The 13,736-nt window shown below is 45.9% G+C and overlaps 1 protein-coding gene across 1 annotated transcript in view; it reads right to left on the bottom strand.

Moving 5' to 3' along the window:
* The window catches only part of nalcn (sodium leak channel, non-selective), a 91,580-nt gene that overhangs the window by 12,584 nt on the left and 65,260 nt on the right, over positions 1–13,736 (bottom strand). Inside the window, 11 exon segments of the mRNA XM_080018532.1 lie at positions 30–161; positions 276–396; positions 764–820; positions 951–1,073; positions 1,766–1,857; positions 2,015–2,084; positions 2,307–2,419; positions 2,421–2,508; positions 3,576–3,649; positions 3,790–3,931; positions 4,495–4,631. Of these exon segments, the coding sequence (XP_079874658.1) occupies positions 30–161; positions 276–396; positions 764–820; positions 951–1,073; positions 1,766–1,857; positions 2,015–2,084; positions 2,307–2,419; positions 2,421–2,508; positions 3,576–3,649; positions 3,790–3,931; positions 4,495–4,631 (1,149 nt within the window).

The raw sequence follows: 13,736 nt of genomic DNA, 5'->3' as shown, positions 1-13,736 counted from the left end.
GGGGGGGGGAGAGAGGAGATGTCACTCACGAGATAGATGAAGATGTCCATGACCCCGCCGAAGTCTCTGATGACGGCTGTGGGGGTGAAGAACAGACCGTCCGCCATGATCTTCAGGTTGAGCTCGATGCTCATGAAGATCACAAACACGTATTCCCCGATCTGAAACAGACACACACACACACACACACACACACACACACACACACACACACACACTAATGTATCCCGCTTTTAAATATACACGCGTCTATCATATTTATCTATTATACAAACCTGTAATGTTGGCGCTTGCATGACCCTGGTCAAGGGCGACTCAAACATCATGGAGATACAAGAGCAGATGGTCACGATGATCATCACCCAGTCGAGGTAGGTAACCAGACCCAGGAGATCACTTCAGCGACAGACACACACACACACACACACACACACACACACACACACACACACACACACACACACACACACACACACACACACACACAAGGATAAAAACAGGATAAAAAGTGGGTAAAGTCCCTCAGTACCCAAAAGCACTGCCTCTCACTTTTATAATACGCTGCTCTGCAGAATTCTCAATCAGGTTGCATAATGGTTTAAATCTATTTTCGTCGCTTTGCGCTTCACAATTTTTCATTCCCTGCCACAGCGTGAGAGAAGCCCGGCAGACACATAATAAGCCAGAGCATTATAAGTGATCCAATGATCCAGAACTAACAGATCAATAGAAACTCAACGGATCAATAATTCATCAGACTTACTAAAGTTGGTGGTATTTGGTGTTCTTCACCGCTCCGGTGATGGGGTCCGTTTTGGATCTAGACATGTGAATTAATATAGATAAATAAAACAGGGGTTGCCAGAGCGGCGGGCATTCAGACTGTGGATTTCAATCAGGCATGGAACATCCAGGCGTGGAGCTCAAACAGGGTGGAAGAGCGTCCTTACGCATTGAAGCGGGCGCGGACGATCACCCTGCAGAAGTTCCTAAAGCGATGCTCTCGGCCCACGATGAAGAGCGGCTTGTCGAAGTACGGGTGGTTCTCCCTCAGCTCCTCCTCTTGTACTTTGCTGATCAGACACACACACGCACGCACGCACACACACACAGGCATGACAAATAATACTAAGTGTAGCATTTTGAATACTGTTAGTGTTTCATTCAATTAATCATGACACAAAATGTCATTCGGGAACACCTTGGAAGTGTGTTATTCGTGTGGAAAGAAGTCACACATCTGGGGATTTGCTATTCCCGGCTAGGGAATAGGGAATGCCTCTGGTGCATGAACATTTGAATAAGATGGGGCGAAACAAATGTCACAATATTTTTTGGATTAATATCTTCAATAATTTGAAGATATTTTGGGATGACCAATGGTGCTTTCATACGATATTAACAGTATACACAACAAATATTTGATAAGCAATCATTATTTATGTGGATATTGGGTTATAATGGCAATATCTCGTAATATGTCAATATATTGTTCAGCCCTACAGGGGAGTAAGAAAAAATTATCAATCATGCTTGGACAATCCCCCACATCTCAGACAAACGTGGTGGAAGAGGAGAACTTCAACAAGACTGAAAATAATATGAAAACAAATTTGTTGAAATTACTATCAAATATTAAAATGACATTTAAGAAAGATCTAAATTAAGCAGGAAATACATTTGCGTTTATTCTTTCTTCTGCACATTTTTGGTGTACTTTTGTGTTTTTGATTGTGTCTGTGTGTGTGAGTATGTGTGTGCACACCGTTTCATCTCCGCCTGTTCCTTCTTTTCCTGGATCATCTTGATCTCGCTGTCCTCTCTCTGGGCGTTACGGTAGCGCACAGTGCTGGAATGCTGAGGAGAGAACGTTATACGTTATACAGGCATATCATTATATTTAACGTGTGATGTTTTCCGTATAGTTCCAGTGTATAATAAAGGTTTCTATTCAAAAAAAAAGTTTAATAAAACTTAACTGCAAAAAGTAAAAAAAAAACTCTTAAGTACTTACATCCTGGGTGAGTGTCTCGAGGGACTTCCCTCTGCTGATCCTCTGACTGGTGGAGCCATGTCTCAGAGACCTGAGAAGAAAGACAAAGCAATAGAGAGAGAGAGAGAGAGAGAGAGGGAGAGAGAAGAGAGAGAGAGAGAGAGAGGGAGAGAGAACTTTGATAAGGACAGGATATCACCTGCAGTGTGTGTTTGTTTTCTGTGTGTGTATGTATGTGTGTGTGTGTGTGTGTGTGTGTGTGTGTGTGTGTGTGTGTGTGTGTGCGTGCGTGCATGCTTGCGTGTGTTGGGACCTGCGCTCCTGGCGGATGTGGTGCTGGACGCTGAGGATGGAGCGTTCCTTGGCCGGCTGACCCTCGAAGGAGCCGCTCAGCATCCGCTGTCTGGTGCAAGCCCTGGAAACACAGGTGCAAGGAACCCGTCACCAACAAGTATAATGCAGAAATGTTTTTATGAAATAATGCATTTAATCCCACTGTCTCCCCTTTCTGTTTGCTAGTGTGCCGCTACAAAAGGAAGGTAACCAGCTGGCGGTCACAAAATAATCATCATATGGTGCTAAATATCTCTAAATAACGAGTTATTTCTGGCCTATGCTGTAACAGTTTGGGAGAGACAAGAGAAACAGTCCCGCTTGTACATGCAAAACTGGCTCCATTCTTGTTACATTCAATTATATGGTGTGTGTGTGTGTATGTATGTGTGTGTGTGTGTGTGTGTGTGTGTGTGTGTGTGTGTGTGCGTGCGTGTGTGTGTTTGTGTGTGTGTGCTGACTGATATCATAGCCATGCACCAGAACGGAGCCAATGACACGGTCGGCATCAACAGTGTGTGTCCACACGTTATATGGACACTCTGGGCGATTAGTTGTTTATTGGCAATGAGGACGCATGAGTAACTGCAAATTTACCTCTGCGCACGTGCCTTTCAATCACACACCTTGTGTGTGTGTGTGTGTGTGTGTGCGAGCGCGAGTGTGCGTGCGCGTGTGTGTGTGTGTGTCTGTGTGTGTGTGCGTGTGTGTGTTTACGTGTGCACATGGGAGAGACGACGAGCCAGACTGAACGTGCGATGACTACTGATCGCCTGTCTGTCTCTCAGATTAACAAACGAGAGCGAGGCAGCGCGGGGCCAAATTGGACACAGTGCCACCGAGCTAATCTTCAGTTATCGCCAGCACCACCACGCCAAACGGCAAATTACCTGCGCGCATAATGGCGAGAGTAAATGATTCTGAAGAGGGTCTGTGTGTGGGTGTGCATGTCTGTGTGATAAGCAATAAAAATGTTAAAGGGCTTCACCGTTGCTTCATCCAATATGCACAAATGTTATTGATTTCGCCCACCCAAAAGAAGGGGGTTGGTTTAATGACTCCGGATGAGGTGAGGGCGGCGCATACTAATCAGGTGTATTTGTTTGGGAGAGGCGGAAGGGTCGGAGCTCCCAAAACAAAAACTGATCTGGTTACTTAGCTGAAACTCTCCTGTTGTCACGTAAAGTGACAACGCCGAACCTTTGCAGAGCCCAAAGTGTTGGATGACTGGACCGGGGTCTGGTCTTACCGCAGGATTTTGTTAATGGTCGTTTCTTTTTCCAGAAGGTTCCGAGCTCGGATGCTAAATATGGACCTGCGAAGCTGAAAAAAAAAAACATGAAATTGAGAATGGAAAACCACACCCCAAAGCCATCAGCATAGCTGTCGTTAATTTTGTTGGATTTGTCAACGCCGCTTTGCAGTGTGTGTGTGTGTGTGTGTGTGTGTTAACGAGCGTGCACCTTCTGGTCGATGTACTTGTTGTCCTCGATGGCCGAGCGCTTGGAGTGGTCGCAGGAGGAGGACGAGGCCGAGGGGAGCCGGCGGAACAAGCAGCTGGTGTCCTGCTGCTGGCGATCTATGAACTGCTTCATGAAGCTCTCCCTGGAAGGCGAACGGAGGACGGCGTCAAGGCCAACAAAGACGCTCCCCCACAGCTGCAAAGACACTTATTTCTTTAACTATCCCTGCATCAACTCGCCAGATGGGCTACGGAGCGGGATGCCTGCGGGTTGTGGGACGGGGCGGTATTGGGGGGGTCCAGCTGTGCATTCATCAGTCTCTAAATGATTAGAGGAGGAAATTGATTACGAGGTCCTCTCTGCGTTGGACACAGTTCAGATCTCCTGCAAACACCGCGGAGCCGCTATTCACGGAATGTCACCCTGGTTAATACGCCTCCGTGAACGGGTCCCAGCTTTCATTCTGTCGTCCGTGTGCGGTTAAAAAAAAAGAAAAAGTGAGAGCCAACGTCCCTTAAAGCTGCCAAGGATGAAGAACAGGCGGCGGCAAGGTAAGGCCAAGCCGAGACCTGCTAGGGTATGATGGGATGGTCGATGGGACCTGGCTCAAATCGGCCAGCGAACAAGCCCCGGGACTTAAAAAGTCGACTTGCGTTCGTGATCCTCGACGCTAGACGTCGGCCGCTACCACGCGCGACCGCGTACCTGATCCTCGGCACGGTGAAGTCCGACGGCAGCTTGGAGATCTTCACCATCTGAGGTCGGTTGGGGAACTTCTCGAAGATCCTGAGTCTCAGGGGGAGCTTCTCTTTGGTGTCGGCGTTGGCCTCACTTTGCTTCAGCTATAGGGAGAGAGAGAGAGAGAGCGATAGAGAAAGAGAGACAAGGGAGAAGAAAATAAGAGTTAGTCAGACACACTATGTCTAACTCTTAATTTCTCCTCGCTTGATGAAGGATTGGGAGTATTAACGAACTTGAAACAATTTGCATTATTCCTATGGGGGAAGAGGGATGTAGGTGTGTGAAACCTGGGGAAGTCAAGGCTGGGATTCATTACATTGCGGTATGGTATGGTTGGCGTAGAGGTTAAGGAAGGAACACTGAAACACCGAGGCTGAATTTCCCGGACGGGAGGGTATTTCTAAAAAGGGATCCAGGAGTGCAGCTACCAAGTTCTGCCTGATGATGGCAGCAGAACACTTTCCGAGACACAAACACACACAACACACCACAGCACATACAGACAGGCACATTCAGCCTGAGATCCCACTTACTGTCATTAAAAGGACGGAAGATGCCACGAAAAAAAAAAAAAAAAAAAGAAGAAAATTAGGTTGGGACATTTAATGTAAAAAATAAACAGTAATGATGCATGCATACGATCCTGCGCAGAGTGGAACATGCCGGGGAAATTACCAAATTAAAAACATAAAAGACGAGACGGCAAAGAGAATGAAACCAATTATTTTCATTTAATTACATAAGGGAGGGGCTGATTGAAATTCCCCGGCAGGTATTCTCTCAGTCTGGGAGCCTGAAGATAACCCTGATGCATTTCAGATTAGGCCTGGAGGTGAATCGCATTCGCTCCGTCGGAGAATGGCAGCTTATCATTTAAAACAGACAACCTCCAGCCACCGTATTGACTGGGCCTCGCCTGAACCTCTGCCTCTCCGTCCGGCAGTCTGTTTGTCTTTCCGACGACGAGTTTGAAAGACTGAGCTGGGGGCCCCGGCATTTTAACACGATAATTGTAGAAAGGGGGGGGGGGGGGGGGGGGCATGACAAATGAGGAACGGTAATCTGTCTATCCATCCTTGTTTTCTGGCAGGCTGAGACGGACGCACTTCTCTTTTTTTTTCCCCCTCCTGCCTTGAGTGGGTGAGTGGCACACTGTGACGGCATCAGCCGCCGATATTTGCTTGGCTGCGCTCTCTGACTATACAGCGAATCCCAAGATGGTCAAAGAACAGTAAAGTAAGACAGGAAACAGTGAAACGCGGGGCGTCGAGACAAAAATAGGCTTTCGCAAATTCAAAAGGCAGGAGGCGAGAGGAGATTCTGAATTATTGGACGGTGAAGCAATGGTGGGAAGTGTGGAGACCCATAACGCTGCTGAACAAAGTTCACTGCTGATGAGGAATAAACTGGCCTTCAGTAAATGCAACGGGTAATGTGTTTCAAATAAATAAATAGTTCAGAGCCAAGAAAGCAGTTATTTCAGTGTCACATGAATGGAGGCAGAAGAGAGTGGAGAGATCTGTACGGTAAAGGAAAGTCCTGTTCCTTCTGGCAGCAGAGTTTGCTGGAGGAAATTTGCGGAAAGTGCTGCAGTCATCTCGAACAGTACCTGTACATTTGTCTGTCGATTGCCTTCCCAGCAACACACACACAGACAACCAAAACGCAATCACGAACACACACGCACACACGCACGCACACGCGCACGCACGTACGTAAGCGCACACACACACACACACACACACACACACACACACACACACACACACACACACACACACACACACACACACACACACACACACACACACACACACACACCATGCAGCATACACAAATCGAGGAGTTTTAATATGAACTCCGCTTGTCCCATAGGTCCTAATCAATGAGGCAGACTCAGCCAGATGTACCGGAGGCCACACGCCCCTCTGCTGCACCGCCCTATTACGACTTAACTTATCGCACCATCATCCCTCTGTCACCCCTTCTTGATCCCCTCTGAGCGTCGCTCCCACGCTCACTTTCTATCACTATTTCCAACATTTTTTACACAATACCTGTAAAGCGAAACCTCTCCGCAGTATGTCAGCTATTGTTGTTCCCTAGCTGCCTGGGCCCGGGCTTCCCTTCCTCTCTGAGACTCAAAGAAAAAACTAAAACAAAAACCAAAGCCACAGGAGTCGCTGGAAGCAGAACGCCCTCACCGCCTCACCGACTCACCGAAGTATCACTATAAGTCCTCTCCCCCAAATAGATCGGCTGTGCGATGTGACAAACTCATAACTCGGCATTTCCACCGTGCATTCGAACTCTTCAATCCATCTGTTTTCCAAAACAAAACAAAACCCGATCTGCTCGACAGCGGACGAGAGGACATTGCCTTATCTGGCAATGGCCTGTCTCACCTCCAGCAACATGAGGAAAAAGAGGAAAGCAAGCCTTGAGACTTTCATTGAGTATTGATGTGTATGTACCGCTGTTCTGTAAGAGGTTTTCGTAGTTGATAATGCACACACGGAGGCATCCTGAGAGGTTGCCGTAGATCACTATTAACCGTATTGCTCTAAAGCTTTCGGCCGGGTCCGGGTCCCCCCCCCCCCCCCCCAGCCGGGTCAATATGTGCGATCGATCGGCACACATGCACTAGCAAGGGCTTAGGTAGAGAACCCACACACCAGCACAAACCGCTCGCTATTGATCAGCAGCTTTACGTGGCATCATACAAAAGAGGACTTTCTTTATTATGGGGGAAGCTGCCCACACAACTCCAGCATTTGCGGTACAATTTTTTTTTGGGGGGTGGTTGTGTTTGTCTTCATACGTGTACTTGGGTGGATGAGTGTTTGCAAGATCCACAAGGATAAAAAAAAACAAAAACAGAAAACAAACAAAAACAAAAAAAACACCGGTGTGTTTCACTTTGTGTGTGGGCTAGAGGCTGATAAATCAAAGTCATCGGCTTTCTTGTCAAAGTGTAGACGTAGTAGCGCGTGGTGGTGTGACAGCGCAGCCGAGACTAATGTGTTTTGCCTTGAGAGCCATTCAGGTGACTTGCCCCGGATTTCCCTTACATTCAGGCCAATTTCAGACTCGGCCGAGTTAGAGGCTTTACCTTGGGGATTTCCATAGCTCTGATAGCCGAGGCTGAGAAGAGGGCAGAACTCCCCGTGTTGACCACCGCCGTCAGAGAACGGTGAACAATAAAAAGGTATAATTGTGGCATGCATTTGGAGCACTAAGAGAGAAGTGATGATCTCAGTCTCAAAAGGGCTTAAGGGGAGCATCTGTGGAGACCCTGATATGGAGTTATGGACACTGCTGAGAAGTGGATGGAAGAAAATACTCAGTACAATTATACTTTACAGGCAGTGGTGGATATATTAATAACTGCAGATTAAATAAAAAACAAAAAGTGATTAAAATAGATTACACATTTGTTATAATGGATAGGGGCATAGCTAATGGGTGCTGAAACAACTGAAAAAGTAGGAGGTGCAATAAGAATTTAGTAAAGAATTCTGGTTTTACTTAATATATGTAGGTGTTAGTCGCCAGTTGTCGCGAGGAAGAGCCTTGTTCCATTTGAATAGTTAAAGAAATGACCAGGAATGATCACGTCATGTTTGCCCACCAAAATTGATCGCATACCCATAACAGTTAAGCGGCCTGTCAATGGGCAGCTTTTTTTAGTTGTTTTTATCTGGTTTGGATTTGATACAGCAGGGACCCACGATGAGGATGTTTCACCCAAGCCCTGCAGTGTTCTAGACAAGAAACTTTAAAAGGTTTGATGGACTGCGCTGATAAAAGCCTGATATATTCTATTCAGACGGATATCACCGTGCCTCCTTGCAATAGCACACATTATTCAAATTTGCCAATATGGTATATAAAGGCTTATTTTGTTTCATGCATTCATATATCATTATTTTTCCCCCCCAGAGTCCTTCTTATTGAATAACTTTTTTAGGGTGACCTTATGAGTATTCTGGATGAGTGAAAAAAGAAACCTATTTTACTCAAGTATTCAAGTATTTAAGAGATACCCGTTTGTTCATTTCTGTTTGTTTGTTTACGGCATCACATTATTTGATTGGACAGTGACTATTCAAAGCATTTGGATCCTCGAGTTACCATTTCATAATTGCCTGCTAACCGACAACATTTCACACAAGTTCAGTTAAGATGGGGTTAAATGTGCCAGCTATTATAAAAGCCATTTAATTTCTATAAAACACTTCACAATGACCATATAAAGGTACATGGGGGCAAACTTCAATTCACAAAATCAACATTACTGTAGTAGTTTGGGGGTTGCTGAACCCAAACGCTTAGCTCTGTATGCAATGTTGATTTGGATACAACATGTTAATTCACAATTGTGTGAATTAGCATGCATTAACGTGCGTGTGAAACAGCATCTGAGTGGAAGAGCCATTAAAAACCTTTAAACCCTTATGTCGACGCCAGCCCGCTTTGATATCAGCCGTCCTGGCTGGTACAGGAACAGTCGGACATTGACACACATTTAGCAGGTAGACTTCATATATCCAGTTTTGCTTTAGACTTCATCTTGTCAGCACCAGCAGCCATCAGAATATTTTAAAAAGCAGTTCATCAAAAATCTCACTTGGTCAGATAAGGCTAACGCACAATAACTATAATCAGTTAGCTTTGTGAGGGCACTATTGTTTAACCCATTATGCACTCCCAGACGCGTGCTCTGAATGTGCGCCGGGTCCATGTACGAATATAGCCTCAGTGGGACAATGGAAAACTAATTAACAGCCGCCCACACAACTGCTGCCCACTAGCACCACCGGTACGGTCAGTCTGTGGGTGGATGTTGCCCATTCAACAGTCTTTACCATTCACACACGGGAGCATAACATTCTCAGCTAAAGCCACGTTGTTGTACCAGCAACACCAAGACAACAGTGTGACGAATGTAAGTGGGTGTGTGCATGATAATCACACCATATGAATTTAAGTATGAGACCACAGCTTTTCCTTCAATGTGATCCATCATGGCTCTGCAGCGTGATAAGGGTATTGATCAGAGAAACCACAGAAGATACAGTACGGTGTGTGTGTGTGTGTGTGTGTGTGTGTGTGTGTGTGTGTGTGTGTGTGTGTGTGTGTGTGTGTGTGTGTGTGTGTGTGTGTGTGTGTGTGTGTGTGTGTGTGTGTGTGTGTGTGTGTGTGTGTGTGTGTGACTCCCCAATTCTCTAATACCATGGTTGGGTTCTCCAGGCCTGGGGACAGTCCAGCTGTGATGGCCAGGGGAGGGAGAGGGCAGAGTGGGTCACCTTCTCCCTCTCATTAGCTGTGTAATGGACCATGGCCCAGAGATGCTGCAAAGCAGCACAGCCAGTAGGCCAAGCGCTAGCAACTCTTTGCTGGATCAGCTCTTTACTATTTGCATTTGTGAGAAAATAGCATGTGCTTTTTTATTGATTTAGCTGATGCTTCCTTGGATAATGATAAGAACGACTGCTGTGGGAACCTTTAACTGAGGAACTCAAACTACAAGACAACCCATTTTGGCCCTCGATGACTAAATAAATAATCACATAACAGTGTTCAACTAGATTGTACTGTTTAAAGCAATCAGTAGTGTTGGAGAAATTTCAAGTGTCAGTGTTAAAATAAAATAAAAGAATGACAGTAGTATATAGAACAATGGTGCCAAAACGATTTCCTAATTCTGAAAATGAATGGTGGGTACCTACTGTATGCAGGAAATGTAAAGGTATAGCTTAACATAATTCATACTATATATACATATTTCAGTATAAAAAAAAATTTATACATCTTGGAGCCTTTCTTCCTTTGATAGATTATTGTAATATCAAAGTCTGAATTCAACCCAGCAAATAACTAAACCTGCGAGACCCATACAGTACAGGGCAACTGTTTCCCAAATAACACTTGTTGATACATATTGTTGTATTGTTGACACAACGCTCAGCATATGATTAATTCAAATTAAGAGATTTAAGAGGTTTATTAAATACTATTTTTTTTTTCTGAAAGAAATATAAATAACTTTCCTCCCAGTTAGAACATTTTTTATGTTGTTAAAGCTTCCAAAGAACGGTTGTACTACAAAAACAAAAAACATTTGTTGTGATTTTTTTTGCCTCTGTTCCTGTCTAAACTCAGAACTAAAGGTTCTGGCAAGCTAAAATTGCCTTCTCGCCACACTATGGGCAGGTTTGATTAAAGAAACGAGTGGAATCACCATTAAATAAGACCCACCTGACACAGACATCCAACATACACATCTGAGGACGTCTGTACATATTTTATGTACAGACAGAACACAAGCAACCGTATTGAGTTATGCCCTTGTATGGGTGTGTGTTTTGGTATGGTCATGGCCGTGGCTTCGGAATTAGTCAGGCACAGTGTCTGGCGCCTTAAAAGCCTCCGGCAGGGCACTGGAGGTGACATTGAAGCGATAAGAAGTCATTGTCCAAAGATTCTCTAAAAGGGTACGCGCTCCTCTTTCCTCCTCGCCTCGGCTTCCCCCTCTTCCTTAAATCCCCCAACGAATCCCCGCTCCAATAAATCACATAAATGGGGTATAGGCTTTCAGTTTAATTCATAAATAATATAATGCTCCGCGCTGGGCTTTAATACAATCAATCTGAAGCACATTTGACCAAGCGAAAGCCCCTCATACAAAATGTATAGTCAATCAGAAAACACTTGGACTGGAGCTGGGAGCAGAAATAGCAAAGCATCCGACGAGGAAGATACTGGAACGGCTGAAAGACAGATGTGAGCCGCCGCCACACACACACACACACACGTACACGCACACACACACGCACACACACACACGCACACACACACACACAGACAGAGAGAAATCAAAATCAGGTGTTATTTGGAGAGAGGAACAATCTATCGCAATTGTTGCCACAGTGACAAGGTACGTGCCAGCCACAGCTGTGGGGCAGCGACGGCCCCTCCCAAACCTGGCTTCACGCACAGACACTGGGCAAACATGGCCCCAACACTTCCTCTCGCCTCCGCTCATCCTCCCCTCTCCTCTTTCATCGCTTCATCACCCAGGATCTCTTTCTCTCTCTCGCTCACCGGCAACTTCGGAGCCGCTTGTAATGAGTTGTCGATGTTCCCGACTGACAAATGTGGGACGAGGAGACTGACAAGCGCCGTCTGCGACCGCAAACTGTCACTGCCACGCCGTCAACACGAGCATTGACGCGCCGCGTCTAGCCACGCTGGAGGCAGCCATTTGACTTCCGGGGATGCCGCGTTTCCGAGAGCTCAAAGTCCAGATGGCACTTATTGACGACACCCAAACGGATCCACAGCAGCGACACATGTAGCTTCATTTTGTGCACTCACCGAACACACACACGCGCGCGCACGCACACACACACACACACACACACACACACACACACGCGCGCGCACACACGCGCACACACACACACACACACACACACACACACACACACACACACACACACCCCAACAAGTAATGAATAGACACACACAGGGATCACTCCAAGGTTTGTGTCCAAAGATGAAAGATGAATAATTTAAGTTTTCCATGTGCGTGCTTTGCGCTAGATGGCAGTATGGTAAGATGGGAGTTGCTTTAAGAAAACAGATTTTGCCTCGTCCATCTCAGCAACCTTCAACTGACCCTCACCTACAATGAGGACGATCATGTCTTTATATTATATTTTATAATATATTTATATTTATATTAAAAATTAATATTAAACAACAACAATCTCAGGGTTCTCCTAGTGTTCACTGACGAGCCCAGCAGCACAACAGTATACATGTAAATATCAATCAGTGCACATCTATTTACAATTTAGTATCCAAGTATTGGATAAATAATCAGATGCAGAGAATATTATTTGTTCTTTTGGTTGTTGTTGTCATTTGTTTGTATACTGTATGGCCTGTGTTTGTATTGTGTGTACTTTGCCACCTTAAATACAGAACATTTATGTAAGGTAGCAAATCACGCACCTTCTGACTGTATTCAACTATCACCCAATAATACTTGCGCTATCCTTTCCTTAAAATCAAAAAGGAAATGTTGCTGATGGAGAGGCTGCTAATTTCCTGTCAAATGGTCGGCGAGTCGAGGGAAATTGCAGATTCACAGGCTGTACGTCCTTCCAGGGGTGAGCCCGCACTTTTGAACACACAAACACCTGCCCTCTGCTCCCTGCTCCCGTTCCCTCCTGGTGCGGAGGCGGCGAGACAGAGTCAAGGGAGAGGGAGCGACAGGTCTCAAAGCTCCAAGTCCCATTAGAAAGGGATTCAAACGGCTGTCTGTCAGACCTGCCGAACGCACGCGGACCGGCGATGAAGGGAGGGCGGAGCGGGTTTTTCCTCTTTCTTATCTCTCTCTCTCTTTCTCATTCAGTTCTCGCTCTCCTTATCTTTCTTTTTTTCCCCCCATTCTCTTTTTTAACAGCCTGTCCAGGCTGTTCCTCCTGACACCACCATCTGGCCTGAGGACTTGTTTGATTGCCAAACATTACAGGCTCACCACACGTACAAACAACACACACACACACCCACACACCCACACACACACACACACACAATGAGTATACCAACACATATACGCAGAATTCATACCGATGGACGCACACACACACACACACACACACACACACACACACACACACACACACACACACACACACACACACACACACACACACACACACACACACACACACACACACACACACACACACACACACAAACCCTCATCTTCATCCTCAAGGGTAAACTAATAGCAGTAACTAATAGTTTAATATCAGTCAGTATAAAGGTAAACATTTGCCCTCTCAGTCTCCCCGTTTTGTGATTCTAGACACGAGACGGCGAGAAATGATTTGTGGACCGGGGACGTGGCATCAGTCTCTCCCATCATGATGTCCAGTGACCCGTGACGCCGCAGATGAAGGCGTGGTATTAACCGGCGGGAAGCTCGGGCAGAGCCTAAAGGGGGAGTGAGCCGTCTTGCTCGACGACATCCAATGGCTGAACTGCCCTCCCCCCACTCGCCAGGCCATTGGACAATTCTGACTTTCTTCCTCAGGCGGTGGTTGAAAATAACTTCCCGGTGACAGGATGCATCGTTTGTCAAAGGGGATAGGCAATCGAGCCGATAATACAATAGATTGAATGAAAAC

This window comes from Zeus faber (assembly GCF_960531495.2).
Source record: "Zeus faber genome assembly, chromosome: 18".
In the NCBI taxonomy this organism is placed as follows: Eukaryota; Metazoa; Chordata; class Actinopteri; order Zeiformes; family Zeidae; genus Zeus; species Zeus faber.
This window is presented reverse-complemented; position numbering and strand designations above follow the sequence as displayed.